Genomic DNA, 23,588 nt, shown 5'->3' on the forward strand with positions numbered 1-23,588 from the left:
ACGTAAGGTTACAATAAATTAGACGAGCGCTTATCTTCTTATCCCTCGGCATGAGAATTGGAGCGCATTGTGGGGATGGATGGATGGATGGATGGATATCGTCATTGGTTGTTCGCTCGTTTGTTTAGCTGCAGTACGAATATCCCATCCTACGTTAGATTTCTTGATATAACACACCTGGGACCATTGGGGTTGATTGATGCGTAATTCCATAATTCAACTGCTCATTCATTTAATCACGGATTGTACTGTGCTGCACTGTAAGTAATGAATCTATATTCTGATCACCATGACGATGACGATACGACGACGACAAGCTAAGGTCTTGGTAGTTCGAATTGGGGCAGGCAGAGAAGGCAAAGGAAAGGAAATAGTTGGGTGTGATACCTCCTTATCTATCTTACATACATACCTACATATATTATAGGTATCTATCTCCCTACCTACCCACCTACACAATGTCTTCTTCGACAGGTCTTAGGAGAGAGGTAATTGGGATTTATAAAGGTATATTATTTCCCCTCTGGTCCCCTCTCCCTCATCCTTCCCTTCTCTTCTATTCCTCCCCCTCATCTTTCCCCCTAACTAACCCCCCTCCTCCTCCTTCACAGAACTCCTCCACCTCGGACACTCCTACCCCCTCGGCTACACCTATTTCCGCACGCGTTTACACCGCGCTTTTATGGGTAATGCGTATTTGACCACTGTGGCCGAGATACGCGCGGGGATTGAGCGGGCGGAGTTTGTGAGGAAGGGTATGTCTTTTTTTCTTCTTTTTTTTTTGGTTGATTTCTTTTTTTTGAGAGTTTTTTGGAAGGGGGGGGGAGGGGGTTCTAGGGTTTGAGATGGATTTGATTTGATTTGGTTCTGGGGTTAATTTGAGGATTGGGGGGTTTTGGGGAGATGGGGTGAGGAGGTGAGGAGAGAGGAGGGGAGAGAAGAAAAGAGAAAAGAGAGAACAAAAGAGAAGAGAGAAAAGAGAAGAGAGAAAAGAGAAGAGAGAATTGGAGATATATATGCTAATGATTCTATGTTTTTGGGGAGTGTAGAAATTGAAGCCCTGTACGTTACATCCATTACAACATTACTACATCACCACATCACCACATCACCAAATATCCCTTCATCTGTTCAATTCTTCATTATTCACTCTGAGAGGATGACAAGATTCAAGTCGGAGATTTACCAGACACAAGTATAAATGTACACACATAGAAACACAAGCTGATTAAATACATATTGGGTATATCCAGGTACTATCTTAAAAGGTATCGAGCGCTGCGCCAAAGATACAAAGAAGGATGACGATCATATCCAATGATGAATAGCACACGCCGGTGCAAATGCAGGCGTAAATGCGGATGTAGGAGATATACACAAGCCTTGCGGAAAATATATGACACCGGCGTTATATCCAACAGGCTCTTTACTTCGATACCGAGAGATTTATTCCGACGTCGAGATATTTTGGGATGAGAAGGGATCTCTGTTCCGGAATCGAGGTATCTTGGGATGAGAATGAAGTGAAAAATCTATCCGAATGCGCAGACTGTATAATAAGAGATGTGATGAAGCTGGAAACCAGCCGAGGAAATGATCGAAATGGTAATAGGCAATATAAACAAATGAAAAAAAAAATTATTGAAGGAGAAAAACCAGATAAATTCGAAAGGCAGTAAATCACCTCTCAAGTATTCGAATCAGACTTTGGATCCTTTTTCTTTGCCCACCAAGCACCGACTTCCAAACATTCTCCCCAAGATGTTCCATTATTCTTCAATAAATCCGTCATCATGTTCCCACACCAACGATCCCATTCATCCATACTTTTCCCACTGGCTTCTTTTAATAATGGTTCTAAACTCCCAATCATTTGGATAATGCTCATTAATGCTGTTCTGCGAAGAGCCGCTTGTCCCGGTGTAAGGTGTTTACGATCAATTTCTTTAGCTTTTCCTTTCGATCCATGGAGTCCATTGAGGGAGGCCGTAGATCCGCCAACCCCTTCACGTTCCCAACGTACTTCACCAAGGGGAATTGCTAGTCTTCGACTTTCTATTTGTTCGAGGACTGCGGCTTCTTGGAGAAGCATGGGTCGAATACTGGTACATGGCATGGTGGGTAAATCCCGAGTGTCGAGGGCCTTGGATATCCACGTATTGTAGTCTATGAGATATTGATTTTGCGGTGCTGCCAATGGTGTTTGTGGTGTTATGGTATATGCGCCCATTGCATCAGTGTGTATTTGTTTGTGAGCTTGAACAGAATTATCTTTGTCCTTTGCAGCGGGTGGTGCGTGTGACAAGAGCATTCGAATAGTATGATCGCCGTCCCATATTTCTAATACACCCCCAGGTTTTAAGATTCGTAAATACTCATCCATCAAAGGTTGCGGATTATCTTTTGTAGATTGTGCCATGCTGAGATCTTTGACCATAATGAGAGAGAATTCTTCGTCGCGAAAGGGGAGAGGCGTCTTTCGCAAGTCGTGCTGAATGAATCGCCAATTCATATCATCATCTGCATCCATACGGGGAGCTAGCGGTGCGATATCGATACCCGTAAATTGTATCGAAGAATGACCTTTGTGCGAAAAATGTTTATGGCACATTACACTCCAAAAGCCAGTGCCGCAAGCAACTTCGAGTACTCGTTTGGGAGGACGATTGTTGAAAGCCGATGAACATGTAGGACCGTTGAAGACTTGACATAATAGCATAGTCCGTAACGTCTGCCGATGAATTTCTGGAAGATCGCATGGGAGGGGATATGCCAATGAAGGATCTCGTAGGTATCGGCGACCATTGCGTTTGGTAAATGGTTGTGCCATGAAAGCTTCGGATGATGACCCAAATGGATCACGATCACGATCTCTCTCCAATGAATTCATCTTGGAAATGAAACTCGAGCCAGTGGTGCTTGCAATACTATTTGATCTTCCTACGGAATCGGAAGCTCCTCTCTGCTGGTGGACGGTGGAATTGGTGGAGGCATACCGTTCCACTCCGCTTGCATTTTTGATGCTATGAGAAGAATGACCCGAAGTCGATGATGATTTGCGCTTTGCTTTCGCTTCTGAAGCGGCCCGGGCTTTGTTGGTTTGATTTGCGGAGTGTTTGTAATCGAGTAAAGGGGTTGATAGCATACCCACACCTACACCCACAACACCCACCTTATTAGTCGAAGTCGATGTCAAACTAGTTGCTGTATTCGTGTTGATCAATACCTCGGAAAATGGATTGTGATTCTGATGATTGTCGCTTTTAGATCTGGGAGTTCCAGGAAGAGTGGGAGGAGAGGAGTGAATTTGTTGTAGGTTTAGTGGTGGAACTGGATGATCGGAATCTAATTGCAACAACAATTCATTTCTCTGTGAATGGGATTTGGATTGTGATCTGGATCTGCCTTTGGAAAATAGTCTCAAGGGTTGTGCTTGTGAATGTACTGAGATATTTGTGTGCGCTGATGGCGGTTTGGAACGATCAGGCTTTTGGACCGTGGTGTTGTAAAAGAAGGCGGCTTCAGACATGATAAATGAATATGATGATCCTCTTTTCCTTGGGGTTTATATTATTCGAATAGGCCTCATTGGTGAACAGTATGAAAACTAATAGATCATCGTTATAGGTGACGAGTTCCTGGAGTTTAATGGCTATAGGTTTCGGTCCAGTACCCAAGGGAATCCGTTGATATTTTTGCCTAATTATAAAACCCCTCCAACATTTGGGATCGTGATGGATTTGGAAGTATTCGTCTTCTAGACAACGAATGGACTTCTGTGTTAAAACGGGGAAGCTGGGGTAAGAAGTTGATGAAAGTAGCAAATATGTATGTATCGGTAATGTGACGCTGTTAGATGTTTGTGACTCGTGAATGCAGTGCTTGATGAAGCATTTAAGTAGGTACGAGTAGAGTTTGTATAATTCTCCGCATTGCAGGTGATCTCTTGACCATGTACAAAAGCAGTAAGATAGTAAGGCGAGTAGTCAGGTTAATACGTATCGGGCTGGAAACTACCTAGTGTATAGCTTCGTATATTCGAGTGACAGATTGATAGCACGTGGAATCATGGGAAAGTCCTTCCTATGCATTAAATTCAACCGGAAACCCAGGGACAAAGACAAGCAAATCCTAGAAATCGATCGGATTGAGTAACCCAGTGGCATTTGGGCGTCAAGGGTTTTCTAATATTGTACGAGTACTTCCGTATCGTAGAGACCAACAATGGGGGGACTTTCGAAGACCTGGAGGATCCCAAATTGATATCTCGTAATGTTGTTATGATGATAGTGATATTCGACTATATTAATTTAAATTGTTAAAAAGATCGAATTTGGCGGAGTATTAATTCCTTAATGTGAAATCCGGGGAAAGGAGGGGGAAATTCTAGCCTTATATCATGATGTATAAAAAAGCCTAAGCCTAGACAAATCATGCATTTATCAGATCACTTTGAACATCAAATTGGATAACTAATGCGTTGGGAATGATCATACATCTTTCATCTAGAGAAACTCATATCTAGGGTCGCATTTATATTTCCCAATGCCGGGGTTTCAAGAAAAGATCAATTCCTCGAGGAAAATTGAACATACTGAGTATGCAGTAAGACCTATAACTGCACGTCCAATACATTGGAAGCGAGAATTTCCAAGAGGGCTTGGAGGGTTAACTCAGCATTGGTAGTTTTCCCCGCGCTCACTCGTAGATATACCCTGCTTAATGGGAAGTTCCAATAATCACCCAACCTAAATCATGATCCGATTGGTGATACCAACTTGTACCTTTGAAAGTTTCCCCGAGATTAATGTTGGTTGGGTTAGCTTTCAACCAGTTTGAGTTATACCCCCGTGTCGTCGTACCCCAGGTTTCACACAAGAGGAGCCGTTCAACAACCAAACAGTGTTCTTTTCGGATTCGTGGCTGCTCCATCAGACAGACATAGTGACTTCTCCGGACCGTCTGAAAAGCAACTGTTTGATCCGGAGTTGTGCGTAAAAAATCCTCTCGACTTTACTAACCGCCCGCAACTTGTGAGATTATGCTGAAAGGATGAATCCAGTTGTGCTAATGAGATATCGATGATGGGATCAATCTAAATTTCTAGACCAAGTACTGGTAAAGCCCTGCAGGATGTTGGGACTCGAGAATCTAAATTGCCGCAAAGCATAGGACAAAAGGCTTCTTGCATATATAACGTGGGACGAGATGTATTATATGGAATGAGATGTATTCCAAATTCCTTATAGCACAGTTTTTAGTCTGAGATAAGGACGGATGTCACCTCATCAGAATTTCGTTGGACGGGAGCATGAAAGATTGGTAGTATTTACTTATTTCGAATAGATTTCAAGGAACCGTCTTATAGGTCAATGGATGATATCAATGGATTTGAAACATGAAACAGAGTAGACTCAAAACGTTCCCAGAGCAAACTTAATTGATGTAAGAGACAACCAAGGACCGTCTTGTCATACATAGCAAGTACTACCTGTCTAGCAGTACTCATTGTTCATATCATACCCGAAACAAGACCTTAGGTTTCCAATGGGATAGAGAATCCATTTTATAGAACTTGAAGTGTATTGAAGAAGCAATGCCATCATATGATTTCGATAACATCTGTTAAAAGGTCAAAGACAAAACATATAGTTTCAGTTTGTCTAAGACTTGACAATCTTATCCCATCGAGAACTTTGAATGGAAGCCCAAGAGTCACTAGCTTGAGATCCACGTGATTTCAATTTTTTGGCGCTAACCTCTCATCCATGTTGAGGTTCGGCTCAGTCCTAGTTGGAGCTTTTAGTGGGTGAACAACATCTTAAGCAGGAAGTTGACGATAACATCAATACAGCGAATTCAATCCTATCAGATCCCCTTTTCCTCGCAGTGTTTACCGTATGAGAAGGGTTTCATCTTGATTCAAAGGTAGTACAGTACTATTTCTTTTGCTTCTTAAGTGAACAGACAAATTCTTTTTCTTTTCAACAGTGTTCACATCTCAAGATAGCCACTTACCAGTTACAAGATAATAGACCCGACACTTACAACTTGAAAGCTTCACTCTTTACATCTGCGAGATCTTCCACGAAAGCCCAAAGGTCGATCGAATACTCCAAATACGCGCCGCACACAATACACCCTACCAAAACTTTGAAAACATACATATCTATCTGATTCCAACATCGATTGCTTCGCGCACAGCAGCGCGCCCCACCACTAGTAACTTTGATATCGTGGTATATTCCAGAAGATATTTTCGAGAGACCTATGTGCCAACGAAGAAGAAACCGATCTCCAGCTTCGAAACCACCAGTCTAACCGGTCCTCGGTTTATTCCATCTCTTTCAACGGCCTGCGCTCACAAAGCTGAGCCGACGCCTCCGCTAGATACCTATCTGCGGTGGTTTTAATGGCAGATGGTTACAGATTTTCACAGCAGAGCGCTGGGAACTATTATTACCCTCAAACTACACACCATCCAAGACATTTGATACGCACTGGGACACCTCCAAATAACATTCGGTCTGCCTTTAACACGAATACTCCATCTCCAAGTCGAACCCCCGATCCTCAATCTCCCGCTCACGGTCTTTACGGTATGTTTAACCATCAACAAGGGCAGCATGGCCGTGTCAATGGCGCAGGACGAGGCGCTATGGCAAGCATGATGCCATATCCTCACTTTCCTACGCATCAGTCTCAGCATAATCAACACCACGCCAATATTCAACAAGACCACAATGCACACAATTCTAATGGGGTGAATCATCATGCAAACTTTCCCTCTGTTGGCATGCAGAATTCGGCTTCCACTTTCACTCCAAATCTACAGAATGGGCATACGACAAGCACACATAATGCTCAGGCTCAGGTAATGAATGAACACTGGCAGAAACAATTGGATTTGTATGCGGAAGGAAAGAAGGCAAAGCAGAGTGGCGCGCATTATTTTGCTAGATCCAAAGCAGGGGAAAATACCGTCGACAAAGCTACAACGATATCTACCGAGGAAGAATCAGAGAATGCGAGTCGAAACAGGCCTTCGAATACGGATACTATCAAGCGTCAAGATTGGTATAATATGGATATGAGCGGTCTTGGACTACGAGCATTATCAATTGAGGTATTCCACTACACTTTCCTCCAAGAGTTATACGTGGCTTCCAACGCCCTCACATCTATACCTGCAGCCATTGGTCAATTGCGACACCTCCGTCATCTTGATGCCTCAAACAATGCATTGCAGACTCTACCCCCCGAATTAGGCATGTGTGTATATCTGAAGAATTTACTACTGTTCGATAATCAACTTACGTCATTACCACAATCATTTGGATCACTTTATCAACTCGAGATGTTAGGCATTGAAGGCAATAAACAAATGGATCCTGCCATTAGAAGTGAAATCATGGAGAAGGGAACTAAAGCTCTTATTCATACTCTTAAAGAAGAAGCCCCAGGTGAGTTCACAAGTCTACAATTTCTATCTCGTGACTAATTCGTCCAAGTACCTCCTCCTCCCGCCCCCAGAGAAATGATTGATCTACTGAATGGCACGGCGGTTGCCCCTGACGTCGAGCGGTTCACTGTTTTCTCTTACAACATTTTATGTGATAACTATGTTGGTCCCAGTCAATACGGTTATGTTCCATCTAAAGCATTAGATTGGGAGCATCGAAAGCACGAGATACTCCGCGAAATTGAAGAACGAGATGCAGACTTTGTATGTCTTCAAGAAGTTGATGCTGAAAACTTCCGCGAATTTCTCAGTGTGAAACTTGCATACAAAGATTACAAAGGTGTATGGTGGCCAAAGTCACGAGCCAAGACTATGTCAGAGTCAGCTGCAAAGGCTGTTGATGGCTGCGCAACCTTCTATAAGAACAACAAATACATTCTTCTCGATAAGCAACTTATCGATTTTGCAAACATCGCAATTAACAGACCTGATATGAAAAATCAACATGACATTTTCAATCGTGTCATGCCTAGGGATCACATTGCAGTGTTAGGTTTCTTCGAGAACCGCCTCACTGGATCACGCGTTATTGTTGCCAACGCACACATATTCTGGGATCCAGCGTATGCTGATGTTAAACTAATCCAAATCGCAATTTTAATGGAGAGCATCAGCAAATTTGCTGAGAAATATCAACGGCACCCAGCATGCAAAGATAAAAAAGCATATACTATTACGGACGATTCAGATCCTGATGCCCCTGTGGAAGTTGCTCCAGAACCTGCCCCATCCATGGAATATACGAATAAGACCCAAATACCGCTTATTGTTTGTGGTGATTTAAATTCTACTTCGGATTCTAGTGTGTACGAATTGTTAGCTACTGGAAGAGTTGCTCCAGATCATCCAGATCTTGGCAACTATCAATATGGAAATTTCACGAGAGATGGAATTGAACACCCTTTCTCCCTTCGATCCGCCTATACCAACTTAGCCGATGGTCCACAAGAATTAACATGGACCAATTACACACCCGGCTTCACTGATCACATTGATCATATCTGGTACTCGACTAACGCACTCGAGAATACCGATTTGTTGGGACCTGTAGATGAAGAGTACATGAGAACAGTGCCCGGTTTACCACACTACCATTTCCCCAGTGACCATCTAGCACTCTTAGCCCGTTTCAATGTCAAGATGCCGAAAACCAAGAAACCCCATCAAGATCCACCTGATTTCGGTCCGTCGAGTCACCATGATCGACGAAGAGATTAGAACATACATGGAGCAAAAGCATAGGCTTCAACTTCTAAGCTCGGTGGCTTGAAGGATGGATTTCAATGAACGGAAAGGGGAGGAGTTTATTTTTCTTTCTTGTGTTTATTCCATGGGCTTGGAAATTGGTGGTTTGGCAGGCTACTGGCAGGCGTGGAGCGTTGTATGCATTTTCGAACCGACTTTTTTCACACTCTCTTTTGCGGTCTTGTTATCGGGTTTTGTTTTCATGTAATGATTAGGTTTCAGAGGTGGATGGTGTGACCGTGTCAGGGATGAGATCTGACAGGGCAAAGCGTGGGAGATGCGAAGGGGTGAATATGGGTATGCGAGGGTGATTTGAGATGAGATGAGATATATGCAAGCAAAACAAGATACATGTTAGTGTATAGAACAACGTGATAAACTTGTTTTGCCCCTTTTCAAAATTCATTTCCACTACTTTGATTGATTTGGCGAATGATGACAAACGTAGGTATTACGATATTGAACAAGATCGTATTGTGAGTGATATTCATACAATACTACTACTACAATACAGCATAAATAAACTATCGATGTTTATATGGCATACAGTCACTCAAGCTTTTGATTAATCACTGTGATTCTTTGGTTTTGGTACCATCAATCAGTTAAATATCATTCTTCGCCCAGAAATTGAGCATTTTTCGTGTGATCTACTAGGTGGATATCTCTCGTTCGATTGTGCGTTTCTGCTTTCATCTATTTCATTGTACGTACATGATTTTCGGTCTTTCATGATCTTTCTAGAATTTCGTTGACAAAGAAGTGCGATGTGCATATATGCATGGTTTGAAACAATCTGTATTGGGTTGTATGTTCTTGGATTCCGCTTTGTCTATAAATGCGAGCGCATTTAAATATTACAAAATCTAGACACCTAGGTTCATATTTTATTTCGATACCTGCTTTATTTTGCGAACTTGCGAATTTGAAACTTGATTTTGGCTCGCAAGGGATATTTTGATTAGTTGCCCAAAATGTCGGAACCCGCTGTCAAAAAACCAACTCCGCGTCGCAATATCCCGCCCGAGGAGGATCTGCTACGTATGCGTCAGATGGTTGCGGTGTTGCATAGACTGAAGGCCCATTGGAAAGCATCGGGCCTGTATGCGGAGCAGGTGAGCTTTATACGGAATGAGATTTTGCCGTTGGGGCATTTGATGGTTTCCACGGCGGTCTGTGTTGGGATTAGGAAGATGGATGGGAGACGGGAGAGGGGAGAGGAGAGGAGGAAAGAAAATGGAGAGGAGTGGAATTTAGATGTGGAGTATGGTACGAAGGGATTGAAGGGTTTGTGTCAGTTGGTTATGTTTCAATGCTGGGTGGAGATTTTGAGTAAGTGTTTCTTTTTTACTTTGGGTATTGTTAGGGAGCTTGTTGTTCTGCTTAAAGCTAGGTTAAAATGTCATATGTCATGTGTTATTCATCGCATATTACTTTACCAAAAACTAACACACAACTCAGGAGAAGATTTCGCACTTCCCGATACCGCCATAGCATTTTATTTTCCACGCGGGTTGAGCAGGATCGAAGCACTCTTCATGCAGGGACTGGGATATAAAAAGAACATTGTGCGATACTACCACGAATTAAAGAATGTGATGACACCGAACACATTTCTATTTGCAACGAGTAAGCATGTTAAATTTTGGCACAAGGGATTGTTAGAGTTGGCGGTGCCGGGCTTGATGGTCAGCGTGCCGTTGCAGGTTAATGGGTATTGGGAGAACTATGATAGAGGGTGAGTTTGTTCTTGGGGAGAATTGGAAGCGGAGATGGAGATGGAGATGAGATGATGTATACTTTTGTTTTATACTGACATGAATACAGCACTCGACGAGTATTCAGACGCTTTCTGAACACGGTAAAGAGTCGCAAACTTGGACCCCTCGTCGACGTCACTTCGCTTTCCTCTACCGAGCTCACAAATCTCAGATGGAAACTGGACACTAGAGAAGCTACTGAATTGCGCATGAGTGAAATATCAATGAATTATGAGTTCTACTGGCGACCTGATCCGGAACCAGAATCGACGGAAGGAAACGAGAAAGAGATAGAAAAGCCAATGTATGGATGGTATACACCCACGGCCTGGCACAAACTACCCGGTCCAACTGGTATCCCCGGTGAAATTTACGATATGGAAGCTGTAGAGGAAAAACGGCGCGCGAAGAGTAAATCATGGTGGGGATGGATCGCACAGAAAGCACCAATACCAGGGCTCCTTTTTCTTGATATCGTGTTGCGAGTCGTGAAAATCCTTTTCGTCAATGTATTCTGGCCGGATAATCTCGGGACAGAGGGGGAGAGATTGGGAAAGATAGAAGCAATCTGGGGTTCTAAGGAAGATGAGGATGGGAAGGTGTGGTATTTGGTGGAGAGGAAGACGGATACTGGGACGGAATGGGGATATCAGCCAAGTAACACCTTGGGGCCGGGAGCTTGGGAAATGGTGATTGATTATCACTATGCGTGTCCAGGGAGGAAGTGGGGAGATGTGCAGTTGGGGTGGTGGGAAATTGTGGCGGTGCTTATTGACGTGTATTGGAATAAGAGTGAGGATAAGAAGAAATCTTGATTGAATTTGGTTTTGTTTGGAATTGGACTCTTAGTAGAGATAGGATAGACCTCCTGAAACGCTGTTGGCATTTGAAGTTAGGATTTTTCAAAGATCATTCCTCGCAGGAACATGAGAAATGAATAACCCCCACCTCATTAATCTGGAACGAATACGCCGATTTGACTCATGGATCAATGATTCGTATGTGACAAGTATAGTCCAAAAAAATAATGATATTGCTGTGAGTTCGTTAGAATTAGAAGGATACTAACGTGCCTATTCCTTAAATCTATGCCCACTTCTCACTCTCGCCACCCGGAAAGAAATAAATTCCACTTCCTCAATCTCAACTCGCTAGTATATATGCATAGGTTGACATGGTATGAGAGATGTGTTGTTATTGATAGTGATATTGACAAGAGTGGATACTAGACTGTCTGCTGAGATTGTGCAGAAGATGAGACAAGAGAACGCAAGGCAGAGTGCTTGGAATGGTCTGGATGAATGATGGCTCATTTCCGGAGAGAATAGGCAAATGGTTGGGATTGGGGTTAGTTTCTTACAGAGATCTCATCAACTCTGTTTCAGTGGTCTTCGTAAGTCGAGAGATGGCTGTACCCACCGCATGCACTGGGGCACGTGTTTTGTCGCCCGGAATGATTTATACACAATTGCATATCCTTCTATCATTCATTATTGACATTCTATACAATATCAATCTCCCAGTGTGAGCCTTACTCTACTATCCAAATCTACAGACGCGGATGACTTCTCGTTCTGCTACCGAGTCAGTACTGGTGAGCCAGTTATGCCAGTTGCGGCACACATTTTAGCACACCTCAGTAGGCAGCTAGAGCTGATTCTTGCCCTTTTAAGTGTGCTGACCTATCGATGCCAATCACTTTTGGTACCTTAGCTTTTGTCTTTCAAGTCTTTTTTGGGGGTCCCATATCCTCTACCGCATCTACCCTGTCCCAGGTATCAACCTCCAACTTCCTAACCTTCTCTTCTATATCCTTGATCTTTTTCAGTGCATTACTCATGGCCGCATTTTGCTCGTCCCAAGTCTTCGTAAAAGCATCCAAAAGCCATGGTTGTAAGCCCTCTTTCTTTCCTTTGATATAATCATATGTCACAATATCTTCCTCGCATCTTGCAGCTACTCGCTGATGTAACTCCGATACGATTAAAACATCCAGCTTAAAAGAGAATTCGTCTTTACTTTTGGGTTTATGAGTGAGTTTGTGATATACGGAAATGTGATCTGGCCATGTCATCGGCTAATGTTTGTTAGTAAGAGTGTAACAAAACACGAATGATCTGATTGGGCAATGGAAGACAAAAAAGACTCACAAAAAGATAAGTCGTCTTTATGCTTCTCAGTATCATTCCATAGCCCTCTGGCGTGCACATTCGTCTCCATTTTTCTTGATTTTGGGGATCGATATGAACAGCATAATTTTGAGCCCAGTTTACTCTTGCACTCTCTGCATATCGTATGTACATGACATTATTAACATGTTTCTGTAGTGCATTAAGAATTAGCTATCTGATTTACTTCAACATATATCCAGGAAAATATAGTTCTCCAGCCCTTCTACCTAGAAGGGGAATATACCATACAGTCCATCTCCCCCCAGACAACCTTATGTCGACTTAGACCAGCTCTCTTTTTATCCACCAAATAGCCATGTCTTCCAGCTAATAATATCCTCCAGTCTCGCCCCAGTATCTCAAGTATTTTCCCTGCATCTCGTGCTTGTTCTCGACTCATTCCAAACATTATACATTTTCCAATCCTAGCTTTGATCGAGCCCAGCCATCGTGAATCCGAAGTGGCATCTGGTTGGCGCGTCACTGTGGTTTCGAAACGTTTTGATATGGGACTTCGCAGACTTATGAAAGGTCGTCTCGAAAAACACGGCAATCTAGGGGACATTTTATCAAAGATAGAGAGCAATGGTTCGAAATATAAGAGATATTGGAGTTGTGAAAGCGACTGATTATTGTAGAGCTGTCGCAATCTCCCCGCATTTTCGGAATTGCGGCCGCAGGAGTGTGTTTAGCGTGTTATGGGCACTCCACTTTGAACAATAAGTCGACGTCGGCGATGACATGATATTAGACGAAATGCTCGATAGATGCATATATCTGTTCCATATGCCATGACGCATACGAAACTCGAATTTCATCCATCTAGTCTAAATCTTTTGGTCGAACTACATCGTCTAGACGGCTCCAACTTCGATAGAACTTAAGGAGGATTCCTCGATAAAATGATGGAGAGCAACGAACGTACTCCGCTGATTGCAACAGTTATGGTTGCCCCCCCCGCGACAGAGATATGAAAATGATGTAATTCGTCGATTCTTCACTACAGCTGCGATATTGTGCTTGGTTATTGTAGCTTTTATCTTTCTATTGCTTTTACCTTTGCTCGAATAGATTTTGAGGGTATGACCCTTTGTAGTAATCTGAACGACTAGTTGTCTTAAGCCCTTGAGCTAGCGCTACTTTCCCAACATATTACATACCTAAGTAGTTCGATGTTTGAAGTTGCAGCAAGTCAGCCTCAGCCCCATATGCAGTAATATTAGCCAATGGTGGTCTTTCAGATCTCCCCCACCAATTCTTGACCACAACTCTTTGATGCCTACTCGATAGCAGCACGAAAAGATGACTTTACCAACCTACAAAATCTACAAAATCCAGTGGCATCCCGCAATACAAGATCCTCTTATGCATCAAACTCTACGCTACCACAGCAATATCTTTATTGAAACCTCCCCAAGATGGCTCTGGTACAATCTATGAAGTCAATGAAGATATTGCTAGCGGAATGAGTTGTTTAAAATTCCCTTCACCACCACAAGAGTCTTTCGAGTCATTCTATCAAAGAACTCTTTTAGGCGAAATTGCTGTGTCTGATTTGGAGGAAGTGACAGGAGTTCTAACGAGTGCTCCACCGCCTCCAAGACAAAGATGCTTTAGTCCGAGGATCACGAAGATGGAAGCTTGTAAGGTAGATGGGACGCCATATAGAAAGGAAGAGGAATTACCAAAGTTCTGGAAGTGTACGGAGTGGACGAATGAGGGGGCTATACCTGCTTTTTGGGCGAAAGGATTGATCAGAATAGTTGATAGCAAGGAGGTTGCTGAAAATCAAATAGTATAAAGCTAACTTTGTTTTCAAGAGGTATCAGTATCAGTGTACTCACCGACTGGATGTTTTTGACAATGGAAGATAATACTATTATGCGTATGATTTGGAAAATGATAGAGCAGGGTTGCAAGGAGAATAGTCGCTTGATTGAAGAAGCATCTTGGAGGACACGAATTTGAGAAAGCCAGGATGTGAGTATAGACGCTAGAGAGGGAGGAAGAGAGTGTGCAAGGTGGAAGCAAGTGAAGTACCATTGAATACGAACTCAACAAGGCTATTAGCTTACAATTAGAGATAGGCTACAGAAACATGGGTCTATTACCAGGACTGGAAAATGCGATAGTCATGCAACCAGCTTAGAGTTCACAATCCTCGTTTCATTCTTAAACATACTACTTTGGTCATGAAAGGGCTGGAAACTACATAATGTATACTTGCGACTAAATGTTATAACAGATAAGGGGGTAAACATAAAAATCCCACATCTCAATCTTGATAATCTCATCTGACAGCCTGACTTTGAAACACGCACTTCTTCCGCAACTTTTTCTTACCACGTAATTCTGGCTCTATAAGCGCTGGTGCCTCATATCTCATTCTCCTAATCATTCCTTTTGGGGCCTCATTATCAAACAATTCCGACCAATATATGCATCTATCAAGATGTTTTGAATCCTCTGGAAATCCATCTGGCATATCCGGAATCTCATAACCCTTTTTCTTGAAGAGATTTCTGTTTAACCCCCAAGCAACATTACACGTTGTCCGAAAATTGTTCTTGCAGAAATCTAATGTTGCTTCGAGGGGATCAACGTTCTTAAGTACAGCAGAGCAGACAATTGCGAATACTTGTGCTAGTTTTTCGCTTGGTGGCTGCGGTTGATCACGCTTGGGCGTTGAAGCAGAATGTTGAAGTCTGGTTGATACTCGACGTAGTAGTGATGGTTGACGTACAGGTCCTATTGGGATTTCTGGTCTCCTCCAGCCATCTTTGATTAAGCCAATCATTCCATGTCCGGCGTGACTATATCTGTTCATCTGTAAGTATATTGTACCGTTCAAAAAACGCCTTATTTGCATGAAAAAGATCCTTACGTGAACATTTCCTTATGACCATTCGCTACTACGAAAAAGTTGGTCCATTCTGAATTTGTGAGGCTAATTCCACCATGGCGTATAACATAACTTCGTAATAAAGGTGAAGGTATGATGAATTTCATGGCTCCTAGTCCCAAAGCAGTTCTATTATCCTCAAAATATTTCTTGATCTCATCGTATCTTGGACACTAGAATAACACCGAGTCAGTAGCTGTCTATAACCTTAATGGAACAAGAGAAAATTCTCGATAAACAAATTTGACTGTGAACTGGTAAGAGAAAAAATCTATCACGCAAGCACTTTCGAGTCAAGCAGATGCAGAATTTAAGAACATAGTACGCTTACAGTTTGACCTGAGTATGGAGCTTTATCTTTCAGGGCTACTCGTTGCGAATAGCGATAATGCCCTGGTTGCTTCGGATTTATATTCTGAGCCCTCTCCATGATCTTTTGAACTCTCCTGCGGCGCGCATTTTCTATATAAACCGATACCATCTCAGATTCTCGTGCCAATAATGGCACGTCAATAGGAGCAGTATCCTCATCGCCTCTAGGAGCTGTTGCATATAGTTGATCGCTTTTAAAATTCCATTGCCCAACAATCTTCGGACCCATGTGTGTGGCCTTGGGACCGAAACTATAATGGATGATTTAGATCATAGCCCTGGAAGTCTATTGTGTGATATATTCAGGGAACTTACGCTCGTAAGTAAAAATTCCAGAAATTTTGATCATGTAGCCCCATGAACCAATCCACAGGTACTGGATATGACGCTCTGATATCCCACAATTTCTGAGTTTGTGATGGAGAAAGTACAGGACCTCCTGAGACTCCACCAAACCACACACTGGGGAAATTAAATCTAAATTCCGGGTGAGAATTGTTAGCCAGATGTAAGATACAATGATCACTTACTGAACTATTCCTCCACAGGATTTGCCCGGGAGATCCAGACCGCTGACTAGTGGTATGTCGATTCCTCCAAATACCTGAATAATATTAGTATTCAATACACAAAAATGTATTGTCACATACGGATGACTGCATGGAGAATCCACTTGAGATATACACGTTAGCTGGATTCAACAAGTGATTTTAATTGAATGCTCACGTCTCAGCAATCGGCTCATCCATGAAATAAGGTTCCCCGTCATATCTCGAATCTGTATCTTTCATTTATGCCGATTGATAAGTAACCATTGCATGCTTTTGGAGTCAGCAATGAGAGTTTTTCATCTAGAATATTGAAGAGTCACGAACCGTGAGTTCGTGTAATACCACAGAGAGGATATGAAAGGTGTTTAGTGCTCTATCTTCCGGCAGCAAGTTTGGATTCAACAGCGGTTCGACTAAATCATGAGCAATTAAGATAAAAGTAGTACCCTTGAGATTTAATACTGAATTTCTAGGGCCAACTGTTATACCATTCGTATAGGTTCTATCAATGCCAGGGGAGTCAGTATTCTCTGTGCAAGCATAGTTTATGGGAAAATAAGAAACGAAAGCTAAATTAGGAAACGCATTGGATGTTTTTGAGATAAATAGAAGATGAGACTTGAGCTTGGGATACAGGGTTTTATGCGAAAGACACCAAAAGCTGCGATTCGTGTACGTACCCATCTTGGGGAAAACATTCCAAAGAGACTTGTCCCATTCCGAAGCCCCAACTTATTGAGCCTACTATTTCATTTAAGAAATCATTGAACGCAGTTGTCCGCTCCTGATGGTTGAATAATTTGGAAGGATAAAAGCGCCAGTAATCAGACCCTCTGATGTTTTCAGGTAGTTCATCATCAGGTATTTTCTGGTATATGCCATTGAGTAGTGCATCGAACCTTTTTGTGTTAGCAAAGTGACATGACAATAGACAAGATCGAGAGTGTTACCACTGCCAAGTAGCAATGTTTGACAACACAAGAGTGGCAATCTTGAGAGCGGGTTGTATTGCCTCCCATATCTCGTCGTTCCCTTTGATCTATTTCTACTAGTAAGTCCAATTCCTACAATCTCAAATTCCTGCACTTACCTCCCAAAATTTGTTGCCATCTCCACATGGATGTTTGGGAAAATGTAATGGTATCACATCTTCTCTTTCCCAATGCTGCCTCTCAAAGATAGGGTGTAACGGAACCGTGTCAAGGTCGACCCGTCCAGTCGTTGAATCGGAATGCCATTTACCTGGCCTGATATCTGCCAGTGCTCCAATTTGTTCTAATTCACGAGCAGTAAATCCTATCGCAAGTTAGGTTTGGCTACTTTATGAAATGATTGATCACTTACCCCAAAATCTCGTTCTTTGGTAACTCTCTAATGCCTTTTGGCTATCTGCTGACACCAAATTTCTCCAATCGACTACACTCGGTGAGGCCGGTGTCAATCCACTTTTCTTTAGAGGAAGCCACTCTCTGAGTAGTTCGTGACCTGGGCCTCGAGGATGTCCATATTTCCCTGCAAAGGGAGTTTCTCGCGCTGCCATGATTAGTGACAGAAAATATTTCGATCAAAATTTGAAGATAGTGATTGAAAAAACCTACAAACAAATGTGATCCAGTGTCTTCACACTTTTCTTTATATCAATCGCGAGCCATACATAACAAAGATGCACAACAAAGACATCGGAAAAATACTCAATCACGTAACGAACAAGAAAGACATGGTATAGACCAAAATAATGGGACCGAGGCTTTTCATTTACCATCGGCTAATTTCGAAATACATGAAGGAGATATATATGACCATATTAATAATCCAAAAGGCTTGACCCAGTCCCGCCACTCATGATTTTTGTGAACAGAATCGATATTTCCTAACCTAACCAACTCGTATCTACCCACACAGCTACAACATATAATTCATCTGACACACACCTAAACCTATCCTCCATATCTCTCTAATGGTGTGATAGGTGTACCACCTGAGCTTCTAGTGGCTCCTTCTGTCGAACTACGAAAGCTTGGAAGTGATGGGAAGTATCTCGGTCGGATGGTTTCATCGAAAAGTCGCAGCGTAACTATAAAGAAGGACAGTCCTAACAACATCCCGATAACGAACATTACGATTGCTGCAGTCTTATCGACAGCCCGTTCGCTAACATTGACACTTCCAGGATGCTCAAATGCTGAGAAAGGAGACATGTTTTCCATAGTTTCGATATCCGATTTTTTGCCTATGTTGATTGGACCTCTAATTGATGTTACGTTGTTGATGTTGTGTTGTTGCTGAAGGCTTTCGGATCTTGATTCTTTTGACGTGTATCTTGGAAATATCTACGAATCTAGATCGAGGCTATAGTCGAAGGGGTTTGTGGGACCGCGATGATGATGCGCAAAGAGTAAGTGTCGATGAATGGTCCTCTGTCCCTCAATGTCTTCAACCTTCGATTATGATGTCTTCGTCTACGAAACCAGATCGCAAAATTGGATGATCTGGCCGGTGATAATTAGCTGCAGCAAGAGGAACCAGAGAGACAGGAACGTACAAATGTTGAGGATTGTATAGATAGAAAAATTGAGCCTTGGTGGTGTAGACTTTTTGGAGGGATATAAATAGGAATTGCGCAGTATAATGGCGAAGAAAGTTGTTGATTCAGTCATGATAGCTATGCTACAGCCTTTAAATCTGCCGTCCGTACTAATCTCTTTCCGTAAGCCGTAAGTGAATATGATGAACAAAAAGCCAAATAAGATTGACAGGCCTCTGATTGTATGATACTGCTATGGCGGTGAATCTGAATAACGCCATGTAGATTTTGTATTCTAGATACCTATATTAATGTTGTAATCAGTATTTAGCTAAAGGAACTATCTGGGCCATCTTGAACACCATACTTACAACTCTAGATTTTCATACCTATACTCATGGTCCCTCTAGACCTTGTCTCTACCTTCACTCTCCGAAGCCTGGTAATAAATCCAAGCAGAGTTGTCCCAACGTAGATATCTCAACCTCTCCGCACTTTTTCACAGGCCCAGCTTGATCTCTCACACGCATCTCCAACTCAGAAGCAGCTTTATCGATCCTTACCCCCCTCCTCCCTTAAACAATCCCCGGTCCCTCCAATTCCTGCATATGATCCACAGCCACCCTAAATGTAACAATAAAAACAATCAGCGCCAACATAACTCCCAGAAATAATCCACAGACGACAGTCGCTGCGTTGAGATGGTGGAGATCTACCATATTTTTATTTCTTGGCCTGTGTAAATTATATGTTCTCCCCATTATCTAAAGTAGCGAAAGTAATGTAAAGCAAGAAGCATAAGTATCATGGATTATTTATTGAAAATAAGTGAATAAAGGAGGTTGAGAAAAAGTGTGCGAATAGGCCTAATTGGGAAATGATGTGGAAATTGCCGTTTTCGGCTATTCTGGGGGGCAGAACGTGCACTTGACGATTCGGACGGGGAAGATAAACGTGAGAATTTCTTGTGCATTCACTTTTTGAGTATTAGATATGAAACAAAAACATTCTATCATCGCTACTTAGATGAAATGATCAATTGACGTTTGCAATTAAATGGATTTAGCTAATCTAGCACACGACGCTCCAAGAAATGAACCACCGGAATGGGAATGTGTGAAATCCGCATTCGTCACAGGTAGGGTAGTCGGCATGAAATAGTTTCTTTCGTCTGTTGAATGATAAAATTAGCTAATGAGGGTGTTAGGTTGGAGGTTGGAGGATTGTTCGTACTTGCTGAAGAAGGAAATCCGTATAGCTTCTGACTCCCAGCACCACTATTCTTCTCTCACACCCACTGAGGAAATTTCATAAAGCGTAGAGTATCAATCGAGGCGAGAATGATTCATTGATTTGATGTATTAATTGTTGTCGTGTTTCGGTGCTAGAACTCGGAGTTGTTGAAGTTGAGTGTTGTGGTGCACATGTTTCCAACATAGATCGACCTGACTCGGCTCAACCCGCAGCTCTTCCTCAAGTCTCAAACGCCGATATCACTCCATCTTCGCCGTTAAGAGGTATACCTCATTGCGCGATACTACTCTCACAGTCTCCACTGGCTCACACCATTCACGTCAATAGATCTCGTCCCTAATCATCGGCCCCAGAGATCCTACGATTTCGCTGGAAAATACTCTCATCGCGCACTCCATCAATTCGAGGAAATACAAAATTAAGCATGTAGAAATACATGATGTACCAAGCGACAAATCCCAAAACTGCACCCAAGCCAAAACCAAAGGCCATCATTGGAACCTCGTAGGGTGTGAATCCCTCGAGGTTGGTGGCAGACTCCGTGTGTAAATTGGCAGCCATTTCTGCTCGTAATTGTTTATAGAGTTGGAAGGGCGAGGACTGTTTAATTTCGTGATTTGGATAGATGGGTAGTGGCTGAATGTTTTTGGGTCAACTATTTGTGCGTTAGTGAGTGCTTGACAAGGTGCTAGCGCAAATTGCTGTGCAATATAAATCATAATGTGGGGTGGGGCACTGAAATAGAGTGAATGGCGAGAGATAGATGACTGACTTTGTGGTGCAAATCCTTGGCTAAATATATCGATCACTAAAATGTTTAGAATGCACACTGTCTAGAAACAGCAAGGGGGAAGATTGGTCATTTGACCATTTCTTGAAGCTACCGGAGCAATTCAGTATCTGGTTGACCATAAGGGCAAAGAAAGTGTCAGGAAACAGCAGCAGAGGCGACGTATCGTCGGAAAGTTTATGCGACCATCGTGCGACCAAAAAGAGTAGACGAATGTCAAATGAGTGAGAAGGCTCAGAAGAACGAAGTGTGATTAGAGTGAAGGTGTACTCTTGATGTATGCATTGCTTGCCTCACTAAAAAAAAGGACATGAAGTCTTGATTATGGTATCTTATCATACAGGACGTAAAAGACACTCTTGACTCCCAAACAGCAACGCCAGTACCAACCTTATGTCATAAAAAATTCATACATTACTTAACCATCCATTTTCACATCCTCCCCTACAGCAGGGGTTTTGCCCATATTTTTGAGTAGATAACTTCGTTTAAAGTACTCATTGGGGTGTACAATGGTTTCTAATTGTGCTGCACCCCATGTACCATCATCTTTTACTTTCTTAATCTCCTGCTTATGTGCGTACTCGAAGACTCTAGACATTATCTGTTAGCAGCTGTCAGAGGAGCATTGCTTGCATTACATACCTATTGCAAGCAAGATGAAACTTCTGCTTCTCTTTATCTTCTTTTACTCCTCTCAAAACTTCATGGTCGTTCACGCCCACGGCGCGCAATAATGAAGTTAGGTTGTCCACACTAAAATGTCTATAAGGACAACCGTGTGATTCTCCTGGTCCCGGAGGATGCTCCGTCAATATCTTCTGACAACTAAACGGAGAATACCCATTGCCTCTGCGATTCGAATCTCCTCCCACGTCACCATACGAGTGACGAACATTATATCTGTATTCTTTATTGAAGACATCATCTGTAATTTTACTGAAGGCGGAACGCCAGAATACGAGACATTCTTCTAGGTTCAAGCCGATACCCTTGAGGAATAGGGTGTATTGCAGACGACCGTAATGTTTGAGATGTGCATCCCGGCGGAGGGATTTATGGAGGTTTTGCATACAGAGAGGGAACGAAGAGGAGAGTGCGTCGATGTTGCGGGCGGATATGTCAGCTCCATCAACTGCAGTTGCTGAGCTGGAGTAATTTGCATCCGGCGTGGTAAAGTTTTGAGAAAGATGTGTAAGGATTGGTGTTAGTCGATCATCTTCATCGAGCCGAGGAAGTGCGCGAGATGTGACCTGAGTGAGCAATTAGAACAGTTTCCAATAGGGAATGATAAATATCAAACAAACCTCCAAAGCTTTATCCAGCCTACTTGTAAATTCCGCAACTACCATCGACAGTTGTTCTCTAGAATGAACATACGCCTTTCCACCTTTTAAGAATACTCTCCGACTCTCTACTAATTCCGGGACTCTCTTCCAGTCTACTTTAAACCAACTCTCTTCTTCAATTCTCATCTTATCTCTGCCAGCTGCACCCTTCAATTGTTCCCAATAATCTCTTTTCTCGTCCTCACTCACCGTCTCCCAATCTAGATTAAGGCCCTCCACGAATGATTGCCGTTCTCTTAAATCGTCTACCTGGAACCGCAAACGGAATAACATAGACTCCACACGAGAAAATCGTCTTCGTAAGTCTTCTGTAGAAGCAAAGGCAAGCCGCAGGATAAAATGACTATAATGATCCTTCTGTCTCTCGGCCTGTAGTGCGCTAGATCCAGAAGAAGAAGCAGAAAGTGGTAAGTATTTATCGAGAAGGGGTTTCATGTGGGCTGCTGTCTCGGCAGGGGTTCTGTTTCTGAATGAACATGCTTCGAGTTCTGCGAGAACTATATTTTATGTTATTATATATTCGCAGGTATGAATAAGTTGCTGAAATACCTCGCAGGCGATCAATAGCCCATTGTTCAAATTGTTCCAGAGTTATATCAGCCGTAGGAGGTATTGTGTAGAAATTCAAACGGTGCGGGTAGTTGAGATCTTTGTAGGCAGGCTTTTCCGCAAATTGAGTCTTCCTATAGTCTGGCTTTTGTCTCTTTGAGAATCTGTTTGGGTCTTGACGTATCATTTTGTTGTTATTTCAAGATTGTATCACAATGTTAAGTTAGGATGTTCCTCACTGCTATGCATGTACGGATTGAATTGGGGTAACGCGTGCTAAAGTGGAAAAGTCGCGACGCGCCAAATTAGTTACAGGTAGCCCAACTGACCAAGATGGCAACTTTGTAAGCCAACCACTTGAAGTTCTTGTATTTCAATAACACGACAGCATAGTTCACATGTTGCAGTCATTGTACAATATCAAGGGAGCCAGAACTGGTAAACATCAATCGATAGCCTTTTTTCGATCAACAGCACTGATTTTAGATAATTACTGACAAAGGGGGAAAGATCAACCCAAACTACTTAGCCACTAGGTACTATCTACTACAAATGATCTTCACATATGATATGTGTCCGGAGAACATGGGGGTTGAAAG

General features: G+C 42.5%; 8 protein-coding genes across 8 annotated transcripts; 3 read left to right on the forward strand and 5 right to left on the reverse strand.

Annotated features, from left to right (window-relative positions):
• Nucleotides 1–128: 128 nt before the first annotated feature.
• On the forward strand, nucleotides 129–844 carry EAF01_003678 (uncharacterized protein; the record flags this gene model as incomplete). The annotated part of the gene is made up of 4 exons (XM_038911932.1): nucleotides 129–260; nucleotides 333–373; nucleotides 428–507; nucleotides 612–844. Exons 3-4 carry the CDS (start codon nucleotides 459–461, stop codon nucleotides 842–844), a joined length of 282 nt encoding a protein of 93 aa, XP_038773167.1. The 5' UTR covers nucleotides 129–260; nucleotides 333–373; nucleotides 428–458.
• An 843-nt stretch (nucleotides 845–1,687) lies between these two features.
• Nucleotides 1,688–3,529, reverse strand: EAF01_003679 (uncharacterized protein; the record flags this gene model as incomplete). Its single annotated transcript, XM_038911933.1, has 1 exon — nucleotides 1,688–3,529. One exon carries the CDS (start codon nucleotides 3,527–3,529, stop codon nucleotides 1,688–1,690), a length of 1,842 nt encoding a protein of 613 aa, XP_038773168.1.
• Nucleotides 3,530–5,824: 2,295 nt separating this feature from the next.
• Nucleotides 5,825–9,201, forward strand: EAF01_003680 (uncharacterized protein). The gene is made up of 3 exons (XM_038911934.1): nucleotides 5,825–5,928; nucleotides 6,036–7,463; nucleotides 7,512–9,201. The coding sequence occupies exons 2-3, from the start codon at nucleotides 6,413–6,415 to the stop codon at nucleotides 8,738–8,740; spliced, it is 2,280 nt and encodes a 759-aa protein (XP_038773169.1). The 5' UTR covers nucleotides 5,825–5,928; nucleotides 6,036–6,412; the 3' UTR covers nucleotides 8,741–9,201.
• A 540-nt stretch (nucleotides 9,202–9,741) lies between these two features.
• On the forward strand, nucleotides 9,742–11,342 carry EAF01_003681 (uncharacterized protein; the record flags this gene model as incomplete). The annotated part of the gene is made up of 3 exons (XM_038911935.1): nucleotides 9,742–10,099; nucleotides 10,229–10,505; nucleotides 10,595–11,342. 3 exons carry the CDS (start codon nucleotides 9,742–9,744, stop codon nucleotides 11,340–11,342), a joined length of 1,383 nt encoding a protein of 460 aa, XP_038773170.1.
• Nucleotides 11,343–12,250: 908 nt separating this feature from the next.
• Nucleotides 12,251–13,263, reverse strand: EAF01_003682 (uncharacterized protein; the record flags this gene model as incomplete). The annotated part of the gene is made up of 3 exons (XM_038911936.1): nucleotides 12,251–12,604; nucleotides 12,678–12,848; nucleotides 12,943–13,263. The coding sequence occupies 3 exons, from the start codon at nucleotides 13,261–13,263 to the stop codon at nucleotides 12,251–12,253; spliced, it is 846 nt and encodes a 281-aa protein (XP_038773171.1).
• A 1,725-nt stretch (nucleotides 13,264–14,988) lies between these two features.
• On the reverse strand, nucleotides 14,989–16,763 carry EAF01_003683 (uncharacterized protein; the record flags this gene model as incomplete). The annotated part of the gene is made up of 7 exons (XM_038911937.1): nucleotides 14,989–15,517; nucleotides 15,583–15,773; nucleotides 15,932–16,223; nucleotides 16,288–16,449; nucleotides 16,503–16,576; nucleotides 16,623–16,644; nucleotides 16,699–16,763. 7 exons carry the CDS (start codon nucleotides 16,761–16,763, stop codon nucleotides 14,989–14,991), a joined length of 1,335 nt encoding a protein of 444 aa, XP_038773172.1.
• A 400-nt stretch (nucleotides 16,764–17,163) lies between these two features.
• On the reverse strand, nucleotides 17,164–18,063 carry EAF01_003684 (uncharacterized protein; the record flags this gene model as incomplete). Its single annotated transcript, XM_038911938.1, has 4 exons — nucleotides 17,164–17,422; nucleotides 17,474–17,562; nucleotides 17,614–17,819; nucleotides 17,868–18,063. The coding sequence occupies 4 exons, from the start codon at nucleotides 18,061–18,063 to the stop codon at nucleotides 17,164–17,166; spliced, it is 750 nt and encodes a 249-aa protein (XP_038773173.1).
• Nucleotides 18,064–21,389: 3,326 nt separating this feature from the next.
• On the reverse strand, nucleotides 21,390–23,223 carry EAF01_003685 (uncharacterized protein). Its single transcript, XM_038911939.1, has 4 exons — nucleotides 22,990–23,223; nucleotides 22,399–22,937; nucleotides 21,737–22,344; nucleotides 21,390–21,684 (listed from the first exon to the last, which is right to left on the reverse strand). The coding sequence occupies exons 1-4, from the start codon at nucleotides 23,174–23,176 to the stop codon at nucleotides 21,510–21,512; spliced, it is 1,509 nt and encodes a 502-aa protein (XP_038773174.1). The 5' UTR covers nucleotides 23,177–23,223; the 3' UTR covers nucleotides 21,390–21,509.
• Nucleotides 23,224–23,588: the final 365 nt, after the last annotated feature.

Source organism: Botrytis porri (assembly GCF_014898465.1).
Source record: "Botrytis porri strain MUCL 3234 chromosome Unknown BPOR_004, whole genome shotgun sequence".
NCBI lineage: Eukaryota > Fungi > Ascomycota > Leotiomycetes > Helotiales > Sclerotiniaceae > Botrytis > Botrytis porri.

Coding starts and splice junctions, on each gene's coding strand:
- EAF01_003680 (XM_038911934.1), top strand. CDS start 6,413: ATGGCAGATGGTTACAGATTTTCACAGCAGAGCGCTGGGAACTATTAT. Junction 7,464..7,511: donor TCTTAAAGAAGAAGCCCCAG/GTGAGTTCACAA, acceptor AATTCGTCCAAG/TACCTCCTCCTCCCGCCCCC.
- EAF01_003685 (XM_038911939.1), bottom strand. CDS start 23,176: ATGATACGTCAAGACCCAAACAGATTCTCAAAGAGACAAAAGCCAGAC. Junction 22,345..22,398: donor GGCTGGATAAAGCTTTGGAG/GTTTGTTTGATA, acceptor TTGCTCACTCAG/GTCACATCTCGCGCACTTCC. Junction 21,685..21,736: donor TTTCATCTTGCTTGCAATAG/GTATGTAATGCA, acceptor GATAATGTCTAG/AGTCTTCGAGTACGCACATA.